Source organism: Exophiala bonariae, assembly GCF_035927105.1.
Source record: "Exophiala bonariae strain CCFEE 5792 chromosome Unknown scaffold_14, whole genome shotgun sequence".
In the NCBI taxonomy this organism is placed as follows: Eukaryota; Fungi; Ascomycota; class Eurotiomycetes; order Chaetothyriales; family Herpotrichiellaceae; genus Exophiala; species Exophiala bonariae.
Window position 1 is genome coordinate 353427 of NW_027042489.1, and position 24312 is coordinate 377738.

General features: G+C 48.7%; 9 protein-coding genes across 9 annotated transcripts; 5 read left to right on the forward strand and 4 right to left on the reverse strand.

Moving 5' to 3' along the window:
- Positions 1 to 1020: 1020 nt before the first annotated feature.
- On the reverse strand, positions 1021 to 2388 carry LTR84_002784 (uncharacterized protein; the record flags this gene model as incomplete). Its single annotated transcript, XM_064846384.1, has 7 exons — positions 1021 to 1434; positions 1489 to 1585; positions 1637 to 1716; positions 1775 to 1935; positions 1998 to 2003; positions 2059 to 2187; positions 2337 to 2388. The coding sequence occupies 7 exons, from the start codon at positions 2386 to 2388 to the stop codon at positions 1021 to 1023; spliced, it is 939 nt and encodes a 312-aa protein (XP_064705994.1).
- Positions 2389 to 2897: 509 nt separating this feature from the next.
- Positions 2898 to 4352, forward strand: LTR84_002785 (uncharacterized protein; the record flags this gene model as incomplete). The annotated part of the gene is made up of 1 exon (XM_064846385.1): positions 2898 to 4352. One exon carries the CDS (start codon positions 2898 to 2900, stop codon positions 4350 to 4352), a length of 1455 nt encoding a protein of 484 aa, XP_064705995.1.
- A 947-nt stretch (positions 4353 to 5299) lies between these two features.
- On the forward strand, positions 5300 to 7189 carry LTR84_002786 (uncharacterized protein; the record flags this gene model as incomplete). Its single annotated transcript, XM_064846386.1, has 5 exons — positions 5300 to 5524; positions 5579 to 5609; positions 5666 to 5679; positions 5761 to 6257; positions 6310 to 7189. The coding sequence occupies 5 exons, from the start codon at positions 5300 to 5302 to the stop codon at positions 7187 to 7189; spliced, it is 1647 nt and encodes a 548-aa protein (XP_064705996.1).
- Positions 7190 to 7727: 538 nt separating this feature from the next.
- LTR84_002787 (uncharacterized protein) lies at positions 7728 to 9846 on the reverse strand (the record flags this gene model as incomplete). The annotated part of the gene is made up of 9 exons (XM_064846387.1): positions 7728 to 7916; positions 8000 to 8104; positions 8161 to 8891; positions 8951 to 8991; positions 9040 to 9081; positions 9139 to 9262; positions 9318 to 9641; positions 9694 to 9767; positions 9830 to 9846. The coding sequence occupies 9 exons, from the start codon at positions 9844 to 9846 to the stop codon at positions 7728 to 7730; spliced, it is 1647 nt and encodes a 548-aa protein (XP_064705997.1).
- Positions 9847 to 10797: 951 nt separating this feature from the next.
- LTR84_002788 (uncharacterized protein) lies at positions 10798 to 12477 on the forward strand (the record flags this gene model as incomplete). Its single annotated transcript, XM_064846388.1, has 1 exon — positions 10798 to 12477. One exon carries the CDS (start codon positions 10798 to 10800, stop codon positions 12475 to 12477), a length of 1680 nt encoding a protein of 559 aa, XP_064705998.1.
- A 155-nt stretch (positions 12478 to 12632) lies between these two features.
- On the reverse strand, positions 12633 to 14236 carry LTR84_002789 (uncharacterized protein; the record flags this gene model as incomplete). Its single annotated transcript, XM_064846389.1, has 4 exons — positions 12633 to 13488; positions 13546 to 13617; positions 13667 to 14044; positions 14115 to 14236. 4 exons carry the CDS (start codon positions 14234 to 14236, stop codon positions 12633 to 12635), a joined length of 1428 nt encoding a protein of 475 aa, XP_064705999.1.
- Positions 14237 to 15290: 1054 nt separating this feature from the next.
- On the forward strand, positions 15291 to 16667 carry LTR84_002790 (uncharacterized protein; the record flags this gene model as incomplete). The annotated part of the gene is made up of 1 exon (XM_064846390.1): positions 15291 to 16667. One exon carries the CDS (start codon positions 15291 to 15293, stop codon positions 16665 to 16667), a length of 1377 nt encoding a protein of 458 aa, XP_064706000.1.
- Positions 16668 to 18628: 1961 nt separating this feature from the next.
- On the reverse strand, positions 18629 to 20341 carry LTR84_002791 (uncharacterized protein; the record flags this gene model as incomplete). The annotated part of the gene is made up of 3 exons (XM_064846391.1): positions 18629 to 19984; positions 20040 to 20193; positions 20244 to 20341. 3 exons carry the CDS (start codon positions 20339 to 20341, stop codon positions 18629 to 18631), a joined length of 1608 nt encoding a protein of 535 aa, XP_064706001.1.
- Positions 20342 to 22432: 2091 nt separating this feature from the next.
- On the forward strand, positions 22433 to 24037 carry LTR84_002792 (uncharacterized protein; the record flags this gene model as incomplete). Its single annotated transcript, XM_064846392.1, has 1 exon — positions 22433 to 24037. The coding sequence occupies one exon, from the start codon at positions 22433 to 22435 to the stop codon at positions 24035 to 24037; it is 1605 nt and encodes a 534-aa protein (XP_064706002.1).
- Positions 24038 to 24312: the final 275 nt, after the last annotated feature.

Consider the following 24312-nt stretch of genomic DNA (forward strand, 5'->3'; position numbering starts at 1 on the left):
TGGTCACGCCTTATGATTTCTCGTCAGGCGTGCTGGTGTATCACAAGTCATGTGAATTTAAAAATAAAGCTACAGTTCGGACGTGGGAAGTCGGGAAAGGAAGACATCAGAGGGGGAACAGGAAGGTGTGCTCATGGAGAGTGAGTCTTGCCAAAATAACTTACCCTCAGGTATCTAGATACCCCTTACCATTCGTAATGTTTACGAGGCGTTGAATGATTGGCATGATGATGGAAAGTAGAAAAAGACAGGTATGAACAAGAATGTCCCACCAAGAGTTCCAGGATGTTTCGCGGGTCCTGAAGAGAATCAACCAAGGACGCATGGGATGTCGAGTTAAACATTTGAGTCTGTCCATGTTGGCTTTGTAATACAGAACCGAGCACAGTTGAAGCATCAGTTAGTGGAATCCTAATGTGGTTGCTTTGAAAACCTGGCTGGACCCTGACCGGATACGAAATTTATTTCGAAGGTGACCTGGAAAACAAAAACAAAGACGCTGTTCTCAGTCCTTACTTTGGCCTTTTTGGTGACTTCGTTTATGAGTCGTACAGTCTGTAGGCCATGATTAATCTCGGAATGGTTCCCATCGTATCATCAATCCTTGGTTTAGGTGCTATGTGGTACAATCCAAAGTTTCGTGACAGGGCCAGAGGGTTCGTAGGCCTAACAATTTCAAGCCTGTGCCAGAAATACACATGAATTCTTCCTGCGATGGAGTCATATCCACGATAGCAGTCGTATTTCAAGATCCATGGTTCCACAAACAATTCGAGATGTCGGTTTTCCCCAGGCAAGTTCAGTCAGGTAAGGGTACATATCAATCAAGCCGCCCAGAGAGCGTAACAGTAACCTGCCATGTTATTTCATATTGCGTTCGGCAAACTTCCAAGTCGCTGGCGACAATTCATCTTCGAAGGACTCGTGCTTCACTCGTACGGGGTTGAAGTAGCTTTGTTCACGTTCAACAGACTCGGTTTTCACCAGCTTGGATTCCAAGTGGCTTCATTCACGTGCCTCCTAGTAACGTGGACGTTCTTCATATGGAGGAGGATAACCGCCACCACCACCTCCAGATGGATAGGGACCATAGCGAGGAGGGCTTCGAGGACGAGCATATGGATCTCCGTTACGCGCATATGGGTCGCCATATCCTCGTGCTGGTGGGGGAGGTCCGCGATTGTCATATGGGTCATCGTATCTGCTGGGAGGTGGTGGTCTGTCGTATCCGCGAGGAGGGCTGCGTCGTCCATAGCCTCGATCGTAGTAGTCATCAGGTGGTGGACGACGACCAGGTGAGCGTTCACGATAACCTCGGGGACTGTAACCTCTTGGTGCTGGTGGACGACGGTCCCAGTCTTCTGGAGGGCCATAGCGACCACGAGGTGGGCTGCGTTGGCGGTAGCTTCTAACATCGGGTCGTTCTTCTTGGATCTAGGTTCACAACAGGTAAGCTAATGAATGGTCGGCTTGTGGCGATAACCATACATCTGCAGTACAGTGGACAGTAGCATTCTTAAAGCTTTGTCCATCCAGCTTCTCCACAGCAGTCTTGAGGTCGGCACTAGTCTCGAATTCCACAAAGCTGGAGTTTTTGGTCAGTTTGGTTTATCTAGGTTAGGGTGTTGGAGCGTACCCTTTGCCGTCACGTTCACGACCTGTCTCCGAATAGACGACGTCCAATTGGCCAGAGTTTCGAGCAAAATCTTTCAAATCCTGCGGAAGATCGAGTCAGAAGACGTGGGTAAATGACATTCCAAGAGTTGAAACCGACCTGCCAGCTTGTTTCAGGTTGCAGACCAGTGATTTGCATGCGATAGATGGTACGACGTGGTCGAGGGGCATTTCGATCGGCGGGACCAGAAAAATCGTCCTTGCGACGTGGGCCTCGGGCGAATTGAACAGTCAATCGTTCGCCCTTGAACTCAGTCCCATCTGTTGTCCTGTTAGAGCATGAAAGAGGCAAAGGCGGCGCAGGAAAAGACGGGAGGGCGTACGGAAAGCTGCGAGCGATGTCAGTATAAATCATGACCAATTCATTTAATGAGTGAGAAATACCTGGAACCACGTCGCGAGCGTCCATAGAATCCTCGTACTCGATGAAACCGAAGCCATTCATGAGTTTAACTTCCTTGATGGTACCAGCTCCATGAGTGCTGAAATGGTCCTCGATATCTTGCTTTGTGACTGGAAAGGGAGACAAGAGTCAGCGACTGGGGAGAGCCTGGAGTTGATGATTTGAAAGCCTCGGAAATCTGGAACAGGAACAAGAATTCACAATGGGTGGGAGCAGCTCGGTTTCGGCACCATCAAAACCGGTACGGAGGTAATCATACTGTTGCGAGGGAGATTGCCCAGATAGAGACGAGTAGAGGAGACGTCAGCCATTGCGCAGGACAAAGCAGCCTAGCACGGCCGCGAGATGGCTTTGTAGAGGTCAGTCCGACGATGCAGAGTGAATCTGGCTGCCAAAGGCTAGCACTTCCACCGCAGGTGATGGAAGCTGGGAAACACAGAATCCCAAGACAAAGACCAGCCTGGTGAATGCACCAGTCCCGCGAGATGCGATGAAGACCAGTAGCGCGAGCACTGTGATGGGTGTGGAGATGGAAAGAGACGACGAGAGGAGGATGCCCAAGAATCGGCGATGCGGCAAGATGTAGGTTGACAAGAGAGAAGAACAAAAGTGAGGGAGAATTGCGTCACGTGAATCTAGGCCGGCACACCTTCTTTCTTAGGGCCGACCCGTGTCGTCGTGACTGCCCAAACGATGAATGTGCCAAGATATCCCATTGCTGCCTCATCATGACCTTGAAGTGCTTCAGTTCTGAATCTGAATATTTACAACCCACAACCACCCTCAATCCCCTTCAAGCACACGGACTCCTAACGCTCTAATGCTGAAGCTAAATCCTGAGTTTCTGAAAGCCATTGTGCTAGAGCTGAGAAGAGATATACCTGACGATCCTATTCTCGAATGTCATTCCGATGGTTTCGACAGTCTTAGGGATCAGCATATTGCCCTCCTTACTCTCGCGGATCAAAAACTTCATACTTTCCCATTCAAGAATGTCAAGCCTTGCTGGTTTCGACTCTATACCGATGCTAGTATTGTCAAAGCGTTGACTTTCATGGAAAAGGACTCTGTTTCTGAAAGTCTTGACACTATCGTGTCAATCCTAGATATGGCTTTAATAATGGCAGGTGGCCTTGGTCGGGAGCAATTGATCCATGATATATTCTCCAGCCTACAAGCTGCTTGTGCAGGTGACCGTGAAGTCTCAGAGCGTCCCGCCAAAAGAAGACGACTTCCGGAATCGGCCCACACCCTGCCTTCTGACGAGGTTTCCATTCCTACAATCCAATTCCCTGTTGCACAAATGCAAAATCCATCGCTCACAAAATTCCAAGCCTTCATGCTGGAGAAGCGAGAACCTCTGATACTGAACGATACTCTAACTCATTGGCCAGCTCTCGAAAAATGGAAGACTATCTCATACTGGTTGGAGGCGACAATTCATGGGCGTCGATTGGTGCCCATCGAAATTGGTCGAAGTTATACAGATGATGATTGGGGTCAGAAGATTCTCCCCTTCCGCGAGTTCCTCGATGACTATATTCTCCGCACATCAGAAGTCGAACCCCACCCGGAAAAAGAAGTTCAAACTGGCTATCTTGCTCAACATGATCTCCTCAAGCAGATTCCTTCCTTGCAGGGCGATATTGCTGTTCCCGATTACTGTTATTTGGATGCTCCTGCCCCAGAGGCTGGCAACCCGGTCGCCAGGAGCAAAACAGAAAGGGAAGTTCTGAGAAAAGTTAGTCAGCCAAGTAGTATTCCCTCAGCTGATATGTTGCATCCTGAGTTCGAAGACTGTGATTCAAGGAGCGACGCCGGTGACACTGATATTCAACGAAATATTTGGTTCGGCCCTGCCTGGAGTATATCACCTTTACATCATGATCCTTATCATAATATATTATGCCAAGTTGTGGGAACAAAGTATATCCGCTTGTACTCGCCTGCTCACACCAACGCTTTGCTTCCCAGACCCAAGAATGAACCTGCTCCTCATACAAATGGAATTGATCATCTGCAAAACGCGACGGGAAAATTGGATGAGGGGCAATGTTTGTCCGAGACGATTGATATGTCCAACACCTCCCGCGTCGACGTTGCTGCAATGGAGTTATCCCCACTCGAAGATTGGGACGAGGTCTACCCAGGCATTAGTCATATCCCGTATATGGACTGCATCATCCACCCTGGCCAAGCATTGTATATACCCGTTGGCTGGTGGCACTACGTTCGGAGCTGTTCTGTTGGCATTAGTGTTAGCTTTTGGTGGTGAGCCACTACTGACCTCCAAACGTATGAGATTGGAATCTTGCAGCCGAGGCAGAAAAACATTTACGACCTTCATCTATCTCCCCATCCAATCAAAGAATCCACCATTCACGATGCAGTTGTTGGGGCTTAGTGTTTGCCCATTTTCTTTCTTCTTAGAGACTACCCTCATGCTTCTAAAGGCGCCACCATGCACTCGGTCACTCACACTGTACTCTCGCGCCCAAAACTTCGCAAGGTGTGGGAGCTCTGCTCGATCAGCCCTCCGGGCCAGCACGTCTTTTTGGGAATCTGGCCGGCGTCATTAAATCGAGGTTCAATCAATAGCGGTCATTCTTGTACTAAGCGAAAGCAAAAGCTCACACAGTACCTGCAGAGGAGAGTTCGCCCGCCATCCTCCGATGAAGTGTTTACTTACCAGAAACCAGGAGGAGCAAGGCATTCGGTGCAGTGTTACCGCATGTGGCAGCAACGTGGAGGAAAGCCTAGGCACCACATTCTAAGCTCTGAGGCCCGTATCTAAACGACAAGTTCGGCGTGCTGCACTCCTTGGCATCGAATTCCAGCTCCTATGAATGGCTGGAGAGCACCCCTCCTCAAAGTGCCATCCGCCTGCGCATCCCCTAAGAGGCAACGTGCTCTCGTGTGCGACACCAGGATTGGGAGCCTTTATCTTTCGGACTTGAGACGTTGTTATCATTCGACTTGAATGCACCAGTAGATTGCAAGTTCAGGTTTAGACAAAACACCAGCGATCTACTGGCTGGTGTTTGTAAACTATAAAGATGGCTCCCACCACCCCAAGCTTGTCGCAAGCTTGGTCTCTCTACTCCCAGCGCTTGCCTTGGGCTTGACCATTTCTTATCAGCCCTCAAGCCTTGCCCAAGCAATTTGGCAACTCCACCGCGCCCCACATAATCAATCAACTGATAACGTCCCGGCTCGTCCAAGATGGCCGACACCGAGCATCTCGGCACTGCGACACGTAGTATGTCCAAAGATGAAGGCCGATTGCGCGAATTGGGATACAAACAAGAGCTGAAACGAGACTGGTCTATGATTCATAATTTCGGTGTTTCATTCAGTATCATTTCCGTCATCACCGGCATCACCACGTTGTTCAGTTATGGCCTAAATACTGGCGGTCCCGGCGTTATGAGCGTCGGCTGGATTATCGTATGCATTGACACTCCACGACTGAGGTGTATCTCCTTCTAACAAGATGATTAGGTGAGTTTTTTTACCATGTTTGTTGGGCTAGGTGAGTAACCATTCCATATCCATTCCTTGCTGGAACGAACTGACAATGACTTCCAGGTATGGCTGAGATTGTATGTACTCTCCGCTTTGGACCAATTCATCTCCCATGTTGTGTCCGACCAACTAGGCAATTAACGAGTATTCGATCTTAGGTATCGGCTATTCCCTCTGCTGGTGGACCTTATTTTTGGGCCGCGATTCTGGCTCCTCAACAATGGGCCCCATTTGCAGCATGGGTGACTGGCTGGTTTAACCTGCTCGGGCAGGTAGCTGTCACTACCGGAATCACCTTTGGCTGTGCGGGCCTTGTATCAACGTTAGCGAGTATCAACGGCTATGAGCCATCTGCTGGGAAAACATTGGGTATCTATGCCGCGATCCTTTTCTCCCACGGAATTGTCAACTCTTTTGGTGTTCACATCCTGCGGTATTTAAACAATACATCGATTGTTTTGCATTCACTGGGCGTTTTCGCCTTTGCCGTGGCCGTTGTGGCTAAAGCACCACGCCATATGGACGCCAAGTTCGTCTTCGCGACATTCTACGATGGAACCGGCGACCCAGGCTGGTCTGTTCGCGCTTCCCCTGCATATGTTGCTTGTGTGGGCATTCTCATGTCTCAATATACCATTACAGGTTTTGATGCAAGGTGAATCTTTAATTCAGCATGATTTTACATTGAATTCTAACAATTCCCTTAGTGCGCATTTGTCCGAGGAGACGCAAAACGCATCCTGGTCCGCACCTCTTGGTGTACTAATGTCAATCGGTTGTTCTGCCGTCTTCGGCTGGTTCTTGATTCTATGCCTTCTTTTCAGCATCCAAGATTTCGAATCCACTGTCGCTCCAGAGTACGGAAACCCGGTCCTTCAAATCCTTGTTGATGTTTTCGGCAAGACAAGCGCAATTGTTCTCTTCACTCTCGTCATAATTTGTGTCTGGCATTGCGGTCTCTTCAGCTTAACATCCAACTCACGGATGATGTTCTCCTTCGCTCGCGACGGTGGCATCCCGCCTTTCTTTCATCACGTTGACAAACGATTCCGCAGCCCAATCCGCACTATCTGGCTCGCAGCTACACTCTCATTCCTCCTAGCAGTGCCTAGCGTTGGTTCCAGCGTGGCCTTCGCAGCAGCAACTTCAATCGCCACGATCGGGCTGTACATTTCTTACGGACTCCCGATCCTGATCGGCATGGTGAATCCACAAGGCTTCATCCACGGGCCCTTCAACCTCAAGAAATTCTCACGACCTGTTGCCCTCATCGCTTGCATGTGGATTGCCTTCATCACCATCATCTTCTGCCTGCCATCCGTCAACCCTGTGGACAGCCAAACCCTGAATTACACGCCCGTGGCCGTCGGGATTATCGGCTTCTGGTGCCTTGCTAGCTGGGGCTTGTGGGCTCGAAAGTGGTTCAAGGGGCCCATTCGACAGGTGGAGGCCGAGGTTGCTGGAGTCAATGTCGATGACCCTGACGCTATGGACCGTGCCGAGAGGGAAGGCAGGATTCCGCAGGTAGATGCCTTGGAAAGCTCCAAGGAAAAGAGTCTTCTGGCAGCCATGAAACATACAACTTGATATTTGGGGAGTCGGAGGACCTGATCAATTACTGATGCTCTTCGAGAATGAGAGTATCCGATATGTTGAACGACGCGCGTACTTGCTCTGCGGATACCCTGAATCCTCACTGAATTTGATGTTTTGACTGAAAATGTTGTCTCGAATAATCTTCATGCGGCAAACTATACGCCTGTGTAATATTCCCTACTTACAACTTACAATACATAATATTGCAATACTGCATTTAATCTTCCAGCTCAAGAGCTACCATCTAGTATGTGCCAGCCTTGCTGAAAGAGGCGTCGAGATTGCGAGTATCTTTCCCACTGAGTTTAGTACGACAAAGGTCTATACCTTCGTTATGATGACCTTGATATCTTCGTTCTCTGCACAGCCTTCATCCATACGTTAAGCAGCCCCAAAGTGTTCGATTCGAATGGACCAGGGCTACCCCCTCTACCTCCCACTTGAGTCACTCATGGCGCATTAGAAGGAGTAAAGCCACATCAATCTGATATGGTACATTGTCCCTGATTTGGTAATTATCCATAGTGTGCTAGACCACTTTGTGCTCTACATGGGTCTGCGAGTTCTTCTCAGCTGCAGCATGCTCTTTGGAATTATGCTCAGATGGTGAATTAAGTTCCATGGGACGCTGAGTCTGCATTTCGAGAGCTGCTTGTTTGAACTTCCGAGGTGGAACTTTTGCGGCATAAAGCGCATCGAGTTTCTCAAAAGAGATGCCCTGTAGTACGTTATGCTTTTAGCTTCAACGCGGGACATGAGAGGCCGATGGTAAGGGATTAGGCCTTCATGTAAGGAGCATACCTTCGTTTCTGGGTAGAGATACCATCCTCCTATGGCAGCAATCAACCCGGTCCCAAGAAATATGAAGCCAACTTTTCCTCCAAGATCTCCGGCATCTGGGTTGATCTTTTGCGACAAGTCAGTGATGAAATCAATAAAACATAACTCTGGGTTAGAAGTACCATATAGGGGACCGTAAATTGCATTATCAAACCCCAGATAGCATTGGTGATCGTGATCAACCCCTGAGTTGCGGTTCTTAGTCGCACTGTTGCGATTTCAGATGCCAGGACGAAGCCCGTGGCACCAATAGACAGCTGGTAGATGATAGCCCAAAGATATATGAAGGCCACGATGCCCCAGCTTGCTTTGCCTTTATCGGGTACACAACCCATGATGCCAATCAAGAGAAGCATTGCGCAGAGGATGAATTGGGGGATCACAATCAAGTATCGTCGACCGAATATCTCGGTCAACGGAAATGCGGCGGTACTCGACACCAGCATAACCACGTATAGCGCTACCGCGGCGCTGAAATAATCTTTGATGCCAATGAGTTCGAGGAAGTAGGTCGCATAGCCAATGACAAAGGTGGCTCCAATCATCTGTTGTGCACTCGCAGCGAAGATGGCTGTCCATGTTCGCTTGCGGTTGGTGGCCCGGAAACACTCAGCCTCAGTTGCAAGATCGACTCCAAGTACCGTAAATGAATGATTTGCTTCCAGAGGTCCGCCTTGAACTTCCTGCGTGAAAGCGATCTCCTCTTGCATTCGGCGGACCTCGATGTCGTAGAACCTCTGGTCTTTGAAACCATAGACCCGCTTTAGTGCCCTCTTGGCTTGCTCAATCTTGCCATTTCTCACGAGCCAATATGGCGACTCGGGGAAGAATGGCCAGACAGATGTCAATATGACTGCGAGTGGAACCCAGTCAGTATTTCAATAGTACGTGATAGAGCTGTAGGTGACTCACGTGGGAAGATATACATCGCAACGACAGGTAGCCACCATTGCCTATCGCACAAGTAAGCCATCACCCATCGAACAGTCATCAAGACCTACCATTTGCCTTCAATGTTGCTACTGCCTTTGGACACGGCGACACTTAGATAATATGTCAGGACGTAAACTCGGTATCGCTAGAACTTCATCAAGACTCACATGGCAAACTGTCCAAAAACAATACTAGTGTTGAAGAAACACAGGAAGAAACCACGAAGCTCTGGACGACAGGTTTCCCCAATCCACAATGGTGAGATCGTGAACATAATACCAATAGCAACGCCTACCATAGCCATTAGTACCACTCTCTAACCGGAGCTACCCAGAATATATCTTACCATTGACGCCACGGCCTGCAAGGTGCACGCGCCAATCTGGCGCAAGCTGTTGAAGCAGGATACCAGCGGTCGAAATGAGTGATGCTGCAAGAATGCCCCACTTGCGACCATACCGTTCGAGCAGGGGAGCGAAAATAAAAGTTGCCACAACCTCACATGCGGGTGCTATGGAGTTCCACGCTGAAAGATAACGTGCAGGTATTAAGTGCGACCCGTCGGGTTGCAGAATACCGAACTTCTCTCTGAATGCTGGTAAGGCTGCTAATTGACCTCCTGCGACAATATCAAAGCCTTGCATGATTACACCACTGGAGATCCAAAATGCTAGTCAGCGCTGTCAGCATGAGTACGTCTAGTAGTCTGTGGGAAGGCATACCCCAGAGAGCGAAGCGTGACTGTGTCTTAAGAATCTTCCATTTGTTGGAGGGATTGACGACAGAATAGTCGACCCTGGGATGATATGAGATATTGATCGCTAATGTCACAATAGGTAGCAGTAAGATCAACCTTACCCATTTATTTCGTTCATCATTGACATATGTCCGTGGTTGTTCTCAATTTAGATCAAAGTTATCTGACCTGGTAAGAGAATGAAGTTGTACAACATACATTTGCACGGCGACGACCTGCTCTTTATACCTTAACGGCAGCCTCTCGTATTCATCAACTCTCCATATTCCCCATATTCATGGCAATCCCCCAGGGGGAGCGAATACTACTTGTTCGGGGGCTCCAGGAATCGTGAGGAGTGTCAGATGTGTAATTGCAACGACCAGGCTCTCGCTTAATCGATAATGTCGCCCAGAAGCAAGCCTTCGAGTGTTCCGCATGGGAAAAAAAGAGAAATGGAACGTGGCGGGAACTATTTTCCTTACCAGGGTGGCGACTTGTGTAATGCATTTCAAAGTCCGTATTTATGTATTTATCGCGGAGCATTGGCACTACTTCCCGATGTTTGCAATTTAGCACCATGGATTGAAATTTGAAGTCACATGGGTAGCACACATTTGTCGGGGAGGTTTCACCGAAACTGCCGGCACGTAGCGCACCAAAGACCCTCAAAACCGTACATCGCCAATTGTTGTTGGTTTCGCTCTTACGCCCCAAACACGTTGATGTAAACCTCCTTTTCCACACTATTAGATGCCTCGCCCGACTGGCCCGACGCAGATATGTTGTGTACTATTTCATATCATTGAGATTCTTGGTAGAATACCAAAGTGTTGAGTTGGTGTACCCATAAAAGCCTTCGCTACATCATGCCTTGAATAGAATTAATGATGAGCAGATTCATGGTTTAGGGGAAACATGTCCATAGCTCAGATGGCCTCTAACGCACGACCATTGGTGCACTTCACTGGTAGTGGCTGGATCAACGATCCCTGTGCACCAGGCTATGACTGCAAGACCGGTACTTACCACCTCTTCTATCAATGTAAGAGCAAATGACCATTAACCCCTCCAGAATACACAATTGACCATGTACTATCAAGGCAATCCCTATGGCTGTGAATGGGGTAACATGTCCTGGGGCCATTTGACGTCACGAGATCTAATTACTTGGGAGGTACAAACTTCCCCTGCACTGATCCCAGATCAGTCATACGATGCCCAGGGTGTTTTCACCGGCTGTATGGTCCCTCCACGATCAGGGGCCGGCAACCAGCTTACGGTGGCCTACTCGTCCATCTGCAAGTTGCCCTTTCATTGGAGCACTCCTCCTTATCCCCGCGATGCCGCCGGACTGGCGATTGCAACATCGTATGACGCCGGAAAATCCTGGCAGAAATGCTCTGAGAACCCCATAGTATCAGGCGAGCCTGCGGACATGCCAGTCACGGGCTTTCGTGATCCGTTCATCGCCCCATGGCCGGCTGCAGATGTTCTGCTGGGTCATGATTCTGGCACAAAGTTGTACGGACTCGTATCCGGAGGCATCCAATCTTCAGGTCCCACCACGTTTTTGTATGAGATGCAATCTTCCGATATCACCAGCTGGAAATTCATTGGCTCTTTAGTCGATTTGCCTGTCAACTTCCAGCCGTCGAAGAAATGGAATGGTAGCTATGGAGTCAATTGGGAATGTGTCAATTTCTTGTCGTTTTCGACTGACTCGAAAGAAAAGAATATTCTCATCATAGGAGCTGAAGGGAATATTGAGCGTGATCAAATTCGATCTTTTGAACTCCCAGTGGATGTCACTCCTCGGACTGTAAGAACGCAGGTTTGGATGTCTGGAGATCTTGTCAAAAACTCCGCAGGCATCAAGTTCCAGTACCAGTCGGGCGGATTTCTCGATCACGGCGCATACTACGCGGCTAACTCATTTCGAGAAGCTAAATCCGGTCGCTACATTGTGTACGGATGGGTCCCAGAGGAGGACATAACGGCTGAGCGTGCCAGGAAGAAAGGGTGGAACGGGTCACTCGCATTGCCCCGAGAACTGTTTCTGCTCAAGGTTCCAAGGGTTGTCAAGGCGCTGCATAGCTCTCTCACAGAGATAACGAACTTTGAAATGGAAAGACGAGGAGATGGTGCTTTTGACCTATATACATTGGGAATCCGGCCAATAGCTGAATTCGAACATTTCCGCAATCTCAGTATCAAAAAGTATCAGAGCGAGAGCTCCATCGAACTTCCTCAGTCATCACAAGGGCGGCACCAATGGCTCTACTCAACAATATCTGCAACCTGGGAGCTGGAAGCCACCATTTCAGTGTCGGCCGGTTGCGAGACAGTTGGGTTTTGTATCAGGCATAACCATGACTTCTCAGTTTGCACCACCATCTTATTTTCCACCCTTCTACAGAGCATCACAGTCAACCGTGAAGCCACCAATGTTGAGCCTGATATCAACAGGTGCTCAGAATCGGGACCCTTCACCCTGTTTACCTCCAGAAGAGGTACCGAAAACCAGACTGGCCCTGTCGACCTCCTACAAGAACCACTTCGCCTGCGGATTATCCTCGATCGGGATGTGCTCGAGGTCTTTGCAAACGATCGCTTCGCTCTCGCCACCATGGTTTATTACAGTCAACCTGATATGAAGCTCAGAGACATTACTGCACTGGCCACTGGTGAGGATGGCAGTGCTGTTATTGAGAATGTTCGAGTTTGGGACGGGCTGAATGGTGGAAAGTCGGCGTTTGCTACCGACTAGATGACTGCATAAACGTAACAGGCCTCAAGATTAGATTTCCTCAGTACAATTCAGCGCACATCTCTCCCTCACTTTCATGGGCTGAAACCGATGCCAATAAAACAGCATTTCTCTCAAGTACCTAAGCATCCTTACAAGACAGATGTGCGTTTGGCTCAGTGCTCCGCGACATCTGAAGTGATCACAACTGAAGGCGAGTTGGACTCTATGGCAAGCTTCTGTGCTAAGGTGTCGGCAAGAAGTGTCAGAGATGGACTTATTTCGATCATTCGCCGCTCAGCTGTTCTCGTCATGGCAAAAGACTGTCCCAGCTGTGTCATGTCTACAGTATCTTGCAAACAAGATGACAGCGAACCTTTCAAGGCAGCCATGGTGGTCATGAAAATGCTCGCATATAAAGTCCACCTGTTGACGATGCACTCTTGAAAAGCAGCCATGATGCTTGGTACAAGCTGAATATAAGAATTCCAGAATCTTTGGCAGTGATCTGATAGTTGGTTATCGTGTGATCCTTCGTTGATAACTTGATAGATCGCAGGCCAGTAAATAGAGATTTTGCAGCAATGATATTGAACGCGTAAGAAATTGCTCAGTGGACAGGAATCAGAAGAATCCATGCCGTCCAACTGAGTATCCGAGCCCGATTGGGCGACATCTTTTTCAATTTCGAAACGGACCAGGTCGGGGAGGTACTTGTGCCATTCATCGAGCTGAAGCTCGAGTTCGACTGCAATGCCTGGGGCGTAAGAAATCTTTCCATCGGATGTACGGCGAATGGCGGTGTTGCAACGATGCAACATGCGTCTCATTGCTATCTCGGCTAAGAAATACGATTGCACTTTATCCGTCGACGCACTCGTCGTGGAGACCATGCTGGAAGGTGTCGCTGTTGCCCCAGGGGAGCCTGTGTCGATATCAAAGTGCCAAGTGGTGCGGCTGTCGGGCAGCGATATCTCATCATCCAATCTCCAGAGTCCACTTTCTGGGGCACTGAATTGTACTCGTAATTCGCTGTAGATACATTAGAGCTACGAAATTGCGAAGCAGTTATGGAAGCACAGTCTATACCTTTCCAAGAGTAGTACCACCCAATATGCTCTTATTAGTCGTTCATTTGTCTCGTGGTCTTCATTTGCAGCACTAAATTCATTAGCCCAATGAAAATGTGACCGTCCTGAGAAATATTTACTTCTGCAAACAATTCTGCACCTTGATCGATGCAATAAGGCAGTAGTCAAGTGCATGACATGGCCTGCAGAGACAGCAGTAGTAGATACTCAGCAGAATCAAGCATTGAGCGCTAGCTATGCTATCGTCTGTGAGTACCAGGGGCAAGGACGCTATGGCTGCCTCGAAGTAAGGATCACTCGTGTGCTCAGATTGCGCTTCACCAGCATTATTAATGCTGCTGTGCACCACCAATCCAATCGCTGTTACTAGTAGTGTAAGACAAGATTCGGGAGATGGAATCAAGGGACCTGATATAACCCGGAAATACTGCTCCGAGAAGCCTGGGCGGAAGATAGGATACCAGATGTGTACATGAGCAGAGAATGCTGCGAGAGCACTATTGGAGAAAACCAGATTAGTGGTGCAGTTCATTCACGACATCAGTCAAGAGTCAAGTTAGTACTGACCTTAGGGCTTGCTGATGTGTCACCATGTACAAACGGGCGGAGGAGAGTCTCGGCGAGGATGAGGCTCTCTCCACGTGGCGAAGTTGTCGGGTAAAATTTGCAGGCAAACCTAGAATATCCATCATGACTTGAGTTCCCAAAAGCTCAAATGGCGATCTCTCATCGTCGTTGAACGTGACCCACTCGATGGGAGGGTTTCCAGCTGGCTTCGAATGGTGTGGTGTCGAGATCAATAGGGTGGTCACATCATCAAGCCGTTGATTGATGCGTGCGAGCTCTACTTCCACACTGAGGAGATGGAGTCACCAAGCAGTCGCAGTAAACAGGCATCTAGAAGCTGGAGATATGGAAGAGAACGTACCTTGACGGCAGAGGTGCTTTCGGCTTCTCGTACTGGCATTCTAACCCACGAGTGTGACAAAAAGAACAGACCGGCCTCTGTCCTCCACATCTAGTGCGTCGGGAGCGACAGGTATTGCAGGCTATGACCGTGACCTTTCTGCCGACTCTCGGCCTCATCTTGTGTCGTGTAGATCAGTTAACTTAGAGGAAATTCGACTTTGGCACAATACCTATGAATCTTAGGGGACAAGAGAAAGTCGCCATCGGGGCGTGAGATTTGTACTTCCGACGATGCGGAGACGCATGGCCTGAGGACATCGGGCGAGAGTGACATCGTCTCTCGCGGAGACGCACAGGATGCTCCGCGAAAGGTAAAGCTCGATCTTGGTGGAAAAACATGCGGGGAAGAGAACATCAGGGATGCCAACCAAGCTCCCAGTCGTCATGAGGGTTCAGCAGTTTCTACTAGTAATCTATACCCATTGTCTTGCGTAGTTCACCTTCATCTCCAAAACACAAAATCTCTTCAATCTCAATGGCCTTGATAAAATTTTGTCGTGTTCATTCACGCGTGGTGTTCCGGCTGTCGTGGGCCGAAGAGAAGTCGGACAATCGGGGCGTCGCTCCTGAGAGGAAATACTCTCAGAAGAGGACTTCGAGTCTTACCAAGTTATGTTATAATGCTGGGGTCGTCAGGTATTGCTGTTTCTCTCTTCGTTCATTTCTAAAAAGCCGAGGTCTTTTCCAGTGAACAAACTGAGAGTCGCCTAAACCCCAAGTCCTTGACCTTGGCCTAGTGATACCCATTCAACGCAACTCTCATCTAGAGCCACTATGTCTACCTCTGCTTTCCTCGACGGAGACTTGCTCTCTTCTGCGGCCCAGCGTAAGACCGCGCGTACAGCCCGGATCTCCAGCTGGGATCAAACTGGACTCAACGAGGATGCTTGGGTGGTGTTGCCGGGCAAAACAGCCGTGTTAGCTGATATCGAAGGGCCGGGCAAGATCACGCATTTATGGTTCGTTCAGACATGTCGTCGAATATTAGGGCCTGGCTTGATCCCGTATTCTAAGTCCGGTGTCGCCATGATGGAAATCCACAACGCATTGGGTCTGAACTACGAAGAGAGTGATCCCGATTACTACCGCAAAGTTATCATCAAGATGTATTGGGATGATTCAGAAACACCAAATGTTGTCGCACCTATTGGCGACTTCTTCTGTCTTGGGCATTCCATGGCGGCGAATTTCCAATCCCTGCCATTCACAGTGTCCGTGAAGCCATCCGAGGAGAAGAAGTTTGGAGGTGCCGCAGCTTTCAATTGCTACCTTCCGATGCCATTCAACAAGAGAGCCCGCATTGAGATTGAAAATCAAGGTGAAGATGCATATTTTCAATATTTCTACATCGATTACGAACTACGTCCTGCAGCATTTGACCCAAATGAAATTCTCTACTTTCATGCTCATTGGAGACGTGAAAATCCCACCAATGGGTGGGCTCCTGACAACATGCAAACCAACAGTCTCGAGACGCAGGTACCGAACTTGGACGGTAAAGGAAACTATACCATTTTGGAAACAACAGGATCAGGGACTTACATTGGCTGTAACCACTCTGTGCTGCATTTCCAGGGAACCTGGTGGGGCGAAGGTGATGATATGATCTTCATTGATGACGATGAATGGCCCCCTAGCATGCACGGGACAGGCGGCGAAGACTATTTCACTCAGGGCTGGGGCATGCAGAAGAATGCATATCCATTCTGCGGAACAATTATCCACGAAGAGGACGTTCCTGGTTACCAGGTGTCCTATAGATGGCACCTCCCTGATCCTGTTCGGTTCAACTCCAAGATCAAAGTCACCTTAGAGCATGGGCATGCCAATCATCTGCGTGATGACTGGTCCACTACGGCCTACTGGTATCAAACTTTGCCGGGTCCAAGATTGGAAATTCCTTCTGTCGCCTTGCGATTGCCTAATCGACCTCAAGTCCAACCTCCGAGCCTCGCCGACCCACAAACACGAAGAAATCTAAGTGAACTTCAGAAAGAGAAGATCGAACAGCGAGACGAGCGCATGAAGGCGTTTGTTGACGATCGGAATCAATGGTTGGAAAGGAGAAGTCTGGCAAGCGTTGAACGGTCCAAACTCAATATTGAGCATGCAAAAAAGATCAGGAAAGCCTTCCTCGACAGTTTAAAGTAGGGCTATTACACCTCTGAACACTTGCTTCGCCTATTGCTGTCATAGTGTTAAGCCCGTAGAGTCAATTAAGCGCCCATCACTTCATGTTCTCACCATTCCACACTTCATTTATGTCTACTAAGTGGAATTTTGCTAGACGGGAATAGTCTGACTGCGAAGCTCGCATGGTCAGATACCTCGTCATGTTCGTAAAGTGGTTGTAACCTGCACTCAAAAGTGGGGCGGTGATTGTGTGGGGATTGGGCTCACTCTTCAGTCAACTCGCTACACCTACAGTAGTGTCAAGCCTCATGCAACCCCGGATGCGGGAGGTCTGGAGCGGGCAAGGGAAAAAGAGCATGCCACTGACTATCTAAGTTTTGGCCCGTTTCCCGCCCTCATAAATACCGCAAACTAACCCACCCAATTTACCCCTATCAGTGCACTGTGTTGAACATTATCTGACCATATCTTCACCAAGATTGTATCTGGTTGAGCATTTAGCTACTCTCAACCCTTCAATAACAATCCCTCCAAGTATGCCTGTAGAATCCGGCAAACCCTCGATTCCAGCACATTTGACTCTGGAAGCATGGTCCCAAGGCATGATGGTGGGATCGCTGGTTGTGATGGCATTGATCACGAGTGCCAATATGCGAGCTGGGGTTTTACTGCACAAACTCGTGCTGCTTGAGGCACGTTTTTCCTCTGGTCTCCTGACTCTCATCCTCTCTGACTGGGCCGACACATAGCTCATTCTTGCTATTCCTAACGGATTTTTTATATTCTTCGACCCTCCAGTATTTGGCTGGTATTTATCCTCGACAGCAGTTTTGCTCATCACTTCATGGAGCTTACACAATGTGATCGGTTGGATTAAGAACAGGCCATTCTTGGCCCCGACGACGAGTCGGATCTATATCGGAACCGTTATCTTGGTTCAATCATACTGGGTACTTGAGATCTACGCCAACTTCACCTACTTTAATGGCCTAAATGAGCATCTTTTCGTGTCTACGCGTCCCTATGAGGCACTCTGTCGGTGAGAACCTAGCTCTTGCCTGAAGTCAACACTTGTACTAACGGCGGCATGTCTTAGCGACCCTTGGTGGATCTTCACCACGATTAATCTATTCTGGAACATTAAACACAGCTACAGCCTTGGTTTCCTTCAGCTAATCAAGGTATCACCCCGTTTCGGTATTTTGCTACTAAGCATGTGCCTCAGTGTGATCTTTATTGTGATCGATATTCTTTCGGTGACTTCGGTGCTTCAGACTGGTGCCATCAATCCGTTCTGGAAGTTCTCCTTCGTTTTCAAATGTCTCACAGATACGATTATTCTGGACGATTTTAAAACAGCGCTTGATAGAATCGTCAAACACACAGCTATCCGCTTCTCTCATGCTGTATTCGTCCCGCAGAAACCAAAGCCTAGTTTTGAGCAGCAAGAATATACTAGCAACACTGAGCTACGTACAGTACGGTCGGAAGATCCAGTGAATCGAGATGGGGACTCAATGGCCTAGACAGTGAATTGTGGTAATAGGAAGCTGGGAAATGGGATCTCACTATGCCATCAATGCTCGTAGCAAATGAGGATTCGCGTTGTACACCTGCTCGTAACTTGTCAAGCGTACAATGAATATAAACATGGTAGCAATCACACTCACTTTCACAGAGCGTAAGCCGCAACGAACGAGGTCCCCATTCCATACAAGCTCGTTCAAAATCTCATCTATGGAAAGACCTATCAGCGGCAGATGGTGAATGAGAGTAATGCCAACAAACACAGAATCAGTCATGCTGTCAACTCCCGTTTCTATCTCTCGTTGTGAAGTTCAGCCCCTCAAATTCGTTTTCAACGAGGCGTCTCCAAAAGTTCAGTTCATCTTCTAAATTCCCACCGAGCCCGCCTCTCCATGCCTCTCCCCATGCTTCGATAAACAAAGCAGCCACCGATCGAGCGTGGGATCTAGTACTCACTTCTCGGTGATCGGTCCAACCACTGATGCTCGGCGCTGATCAGCACCATGTTCCAGCTCAGCCAGGGTTTGTTTGCGAGCATCCTCCGCCCCGACTGATTGTAGATCAGTGAAGTGCAAGGTTGGGACAAATCCCTTCGACTGCCAGGCCTTGTCGACCTTGGCATAGAGCTCATCCACCTGTTCAAGTGACAGACCCTTCGTTTCATATATGAAGAAATGGACAAAGGTCACACAGATGCAACAAAATCCACCCCAGATGAAGAAGACTTTCGAGCCAAGGTTTGCATTCCCTGGTCCGTCATTGACAAGATAAGGGGTTGCATATGCAATAGCCCAGTTGAGAAGCCAGTTCGAAGCAGTGGTGATACTGAGACCTTTTGCTCGGGCTTTAAGTGGGAAGATCTCTCCAGTCACCACCCAAGCACAAGGCCCCCAGGTGGACGCAAAGAAGACAATATAGAAGCAGACAAAAGCGATAAGAGCTTTGCTGGCCGCCGGACTGTCAGGCAGGGCAGTGCCCACACTTGCAACGATAAGTTGGCAAACACTCATACCGATTGCACCAGCCAGCAAAAGTGGACGACGGCCCCACTTTTCAACGAGAATCAGGCCAGGGACAGTACCCACAACATTTACCACGCTAGTGATCATGCTAATCACGAATGGGTTCGAAATGCCAGAATGAGTAAAGTAGGAGGTGCCGTAGTAGAAGATAAAGTTCACGCCGGTCAACTGCTGAAGTGCCTGGAGAGCCGCACCAGTGAGAAGTCGCTTCCGAATGCTGGCATTCCTGAAGAGCTCCCGGTATGACGCACCACCAATAGCCATCTCATAATTGTGGTTTGCCTGAATCTCAGCAAGCTCCTCGACAAGCTCCGGATGGTCAAGTGGTAGACGGCGTAACCGACCCAGAGATCGTGCTGCGGCTGCTTGATCGCCTTTCTTGATGAGATATCGTGGAGTCTCCGGAATCATGATCATTCCACCGACCATGATGATGGAAAATGCGAACTGGACAGCTATGGGGATTCGATATGAGCCAGTATTCTGGTGATTTTTGGTGGCATTCAGAACGATTGCCGCCAGCAATAGCCCGATGGTGATGGCCCATTGATAGCATCCAACAATAGTTCCTCGTATCCATTTGGGAAGTGTCTCGGACTGTAGCAGCGGGATCGTTGAACTCAGTAAGCCTACACCGAGTCCGGCGAAGAATCTACCAGCCACGAACATTGGGATCGCAGTTGCCGCAGTTTGTAGAATCACACCGATAGTGAACACTCCAGTATTGAAAATCATGGCCCAGCGACGTCCGATGAAATCTGCAATTGGTGCCGATAAAAGTGCACCCTTAGTCACACATCGTTAGTAGTGAATTATAGGCAAGCCGTGTGAGGCTACTCACAAAGAAGGTTCCAGCAGAGAGTATAGATACGATTTCAGATGTTTGTGAAGCTGTCACGTCTGGAAAATCATCTTCTGGATTAACGTATCCTGTGGAGAACAGCTGTCTCCAGTATTTCATAGCAAGAATGCCTCCAATAGTGCCAGTATCGTATCTATCCATGGTCAGTCATCAAGAGTCCATACTTGAGAACTCTGAACCTACCCGAAGAGCACACCTCCAAAAGCCACAAACATGCCAACGAGTATAGCTGGGGTAGCTGACCCCGCCACATCGGCAGGCTTGTTAAACAGCAAGCCCATGTTGAGAGTTTCCTAGAGCGAGGTTGATCTTAAGTCAATAGTCTTAGAGAAGAAGATAAAGAAGACTGTGGTGTTGAAAAATTGCCTCTTTCTCTGGCAACTCTATTGTGTTTATATGCTTCCCATTGCCTCAGCAGTGGCAGAAGCAAGTTCATCGGCTCAAGAGGCAAAGACATCAACCCATCCAAGTCACTGGCGATGCGTGTGCTTGCATTTCTCCCATATGAACCTCCGCAGCACTTCTAATTGCGACGATGCAACGCTGAATCGCATATTCATTCCTCGAACAGCATGGACAAGTGGAGTGCTCCATCTTCAAGGAGTCTGATCCTTTGAACCATCTGAAATTGCGATATCAGTGGAATCATGAAGGTCGGTGATTCGGGAGCCTTGCTCCTGAGATTGTGGACTCAGAGGGCTATTGGGTGGGCCAGCGGCCCAGGCAGCTTGCTGTTGCTTACCTTCAATGAGCAGCGCTTGCCCCCACAAATGCTGGACTTATCACCATCTATCCTGGTTGACGTTAAAGCTGTAAGGAAACTCCAGGTTTGTGGGCATCCGGTACGTAGGTGTAACGCTGGAGAGTGCCCATGGGGACGCTGTGGCGCTATAGCTCCGTGTCGTTTCCTCCTTATCTTTTTCTAGAATACTTTCTTGAGAGAGTCAGGCTGTCATTCTCAACGGATTTGCTCGGAAGAAGCGGATCTGGTTTGTGAAGGACCCGCACCTTCTCGAACATGCACATTGCTTCTCTAAAACCTACACCATGTGCGGTACCCACACCTTCTCGAACATGCACAGTGCTTCTAGCGCTGGACTTCGCTTCCGGCCATCATGGGCCTGCCGTCATCATGAATGTAGACCAAGATTATCATCAAATGACACATCATTTCTTTGCAGTGAGGTTTTGCAGAACCTCCACAGACGTAACAAACTGCATTCTTCAGACTGCACGTAGGATCACATGGCTTAAAGAGTCGCCGAATTCGAGTTATTATGGAGACGTCAGCGGCTCTTTGAAGCTGATTACTTTCGTCTTTCACATGCCATTCGCAGAGTAAGTACTTAATGTTACCAGTCTACCTCAACAAGCATAATTCTACTTCGTACATACACCCTTGCAACGAAGATATGACTGTGGTGCACAGCTCATTTGCGGTGACAGCCTCGAGTCTCTATCAAACCAATAAGAACCTGACACCTGATGCAAGCTAAGTTTCTGTGGAGAGTGACTCCATAATCGGACCGATTAGAATTAATAATAGCGTAGCATTCTCTGCGGTAGAAGAGTTATCTTCCACAATCTAGCATGGCTTGGCGCACTCCCGAATCTCAAACGAGAAAAGCTCGAAAAGAGACCTTGCGAAGCGGATTGTTTTAAGCGAAAGACACAGGCTAGTACGAGGTATGTAGGAACTGCTGATCAGCCTACTTGTCAGGGGACTACTGGTATCTCTGTTACCTTGATATTAGTCCCTGACTGGGAAGTCACGGTGATTTACTCGGTGAATCGCTGGATGACAGCAGTTTGTAGCGAGGCTGTAGATCTTAGGAGTTCCAGGGGTCGTACTTGCGGGGAAATGTAATGACTGACGCCATAGAACCGTGGACTCTTCAGCCAGCATCGGTCCGAGGCTCCGACGTGCTATGGTTGGAAGTCTCAAAGAACGTGATCTAGAAGACACATCCACACCGCTGTCGCAGATCATCAAAGGGTGCCCGGAACGGGATTATGTATTTGAGCTTCCTTGCCAATGGGCATGCCTTTGTAGCTATACCCAATATCGAGCTCGGCAAGCTAGACCCCCTGGTAAATGACTATTATATGAGGTAAGTTAGGTCAATTGGCGGCTCAGTGAAGTGGCACGTCGATGAGACTGCGCACAGGATGTGACCATACTGACAGGGAGGGTTTGAGAAGGGCAACTCCACTCATCGTTGCATGGAGCGACGTTTGGAAAACAATGAGCACGTCGTGTAGTCGGAGGACATATATGAAGGAAGTCGGCACCTTGATTCACACCTCTGTAGACATTAATCAATGGTTCAACAGACCCTGAACTTTTCCAAATCTCCCAAATACAGCTCATCATGTATGCGGCTCATGTTCTGCTACTCAGCAGTCTCCTTGCCTCGGCCAGTGCGCAAAACTACACTGAGCGGTATCGCCCTCAATTCCACTGGACACCTGCCAAGAACTGGATGAATGATCCCAATGGCTTGATTTACCACAATGGCCAATACCATATGTACTATCAATACAACCCGACCGGCGATGTTTGGGGAAACATGTCCTGGGGTCATGCAGTCAGCCAAGATATGATTTATTGGGAAGAACAACCACTCGCTCTCAGTGCGTTCAATACCCCAGCTGGGGTGCTGGGTGAATTCTTCTTCTCCGGCAGTGCAGTTTATGATGAGTTTCATTCTTCTCACCTAGGAGACAGCCCTCCACTCGTCGCGGCGTATACGTCGTACTATCCGAACAACGTCACATTGCCCAACAATCAAACAATCCGTGGAGGCACGCAGTGTCAATCAATCGCCTACAGCAATGATGATGGACTCTCGTGGATAGAGTACGAGGGCAACCCGGTCCTCGCCCTGCCCCCCAGCCCATATGAAGATCAATGGAAAGATTTTCGGGACCCCTACCTTTTTTGGTACGGAAAGGGTGCTTATTGGGTGATGGTGGTGTCGCTTCCCCAGCTTCACAAGATACTCATATATCACTCTACAGATCTCAAACAATGGGAGCATGTGAGCGAATTCGGACCTTCAAATGCCGTTGGTGGGGTTTGGGAGTGTCCAAACCTGTTTCCCCTTCCACTCAAGGGAAATATACACGACATCAAATGGGTTCTTATGGCTGGCATCAATCCCGGAGGTCCAGCTTTTTCAGGGGCATCAGGAACTCAATACATCGTCGGAAATTTTGACGGCACTTTCTTCAAGGCAGATCCAGATAGTGACTATGACCCAGGTTCCGGGAACGCGAACTGGGTAGACTATGGGCCTGACTATTACGCCTCACTGACATACAATGGTCTTGCGAATTATGAGCGTGTGGCAATTACTTGGATGAGCGACTGGGCTTATGGTGCAACTATACCAACATCGCCATGGCGAAGCGCAATGACTGTCCCTCGTGAGCTCACCCTTGAGAAAATTGAAGGTCAAACGCGTCTGATTTCAATACCCCATTCCAATTTGCAAAAGCTCAAGAACGGACCCTTGTTGTATGCCAATCACTGGGATTCAGCCACAGGTAACATTTCGCTCCCAGTATCTGGCAAACAACTGGAAGTTAGTATCAGTTTTCGAGCTGGCAAGAACGCGAAACGCTTCAGTCTAGGTGTCCGTACTGGTGGGAAGACCTCTGGCACTCTGATTGGATATGACTTTACCACGCAACGAATGTTTGTTGATCGCAGTTCTACAACCGATGATTCGTCCTTCAGCGACGACTACAAAGGCATTTACTACGGACCACTACAGACACAGGATGGAGTAGTCAAGCTGCGCGTTTTTCTTGACTGGTCGTCCGTCGAATTATTTGGTGGACGCGGGGAGTCCACTATCACAGCGCAGATTTTCCCGTCCGGCTCAGATACCGGACTTTCACTATTTGCAAACGGTGAGGTGATAGATATCAACTTGAAAGTCGAAGCGCTAGCATCTATATGGACTCGATAGAGGAGGAAATAATCCTGGCTTAGTTTCTTGTCCTAGTATAAAGATGAATAATTGTTCAGGGTGTCAGGCAATCTCGAATTGCGAGACAAGAATGACCGGTAGATCTGTGAGGGTTGAAGCACGAAGAACGCCAGATGTAAATGGCGGCAGCCCATTCACGAAATGCCCCCTGAGTCGAACGGCGAAAACCGCAATATTTTGTAAAGACAAGTCGACTCTTGAATAATGAAAACCCTTTACCAAAATTCCTATACTTAACATTTCGATTTCTCTAG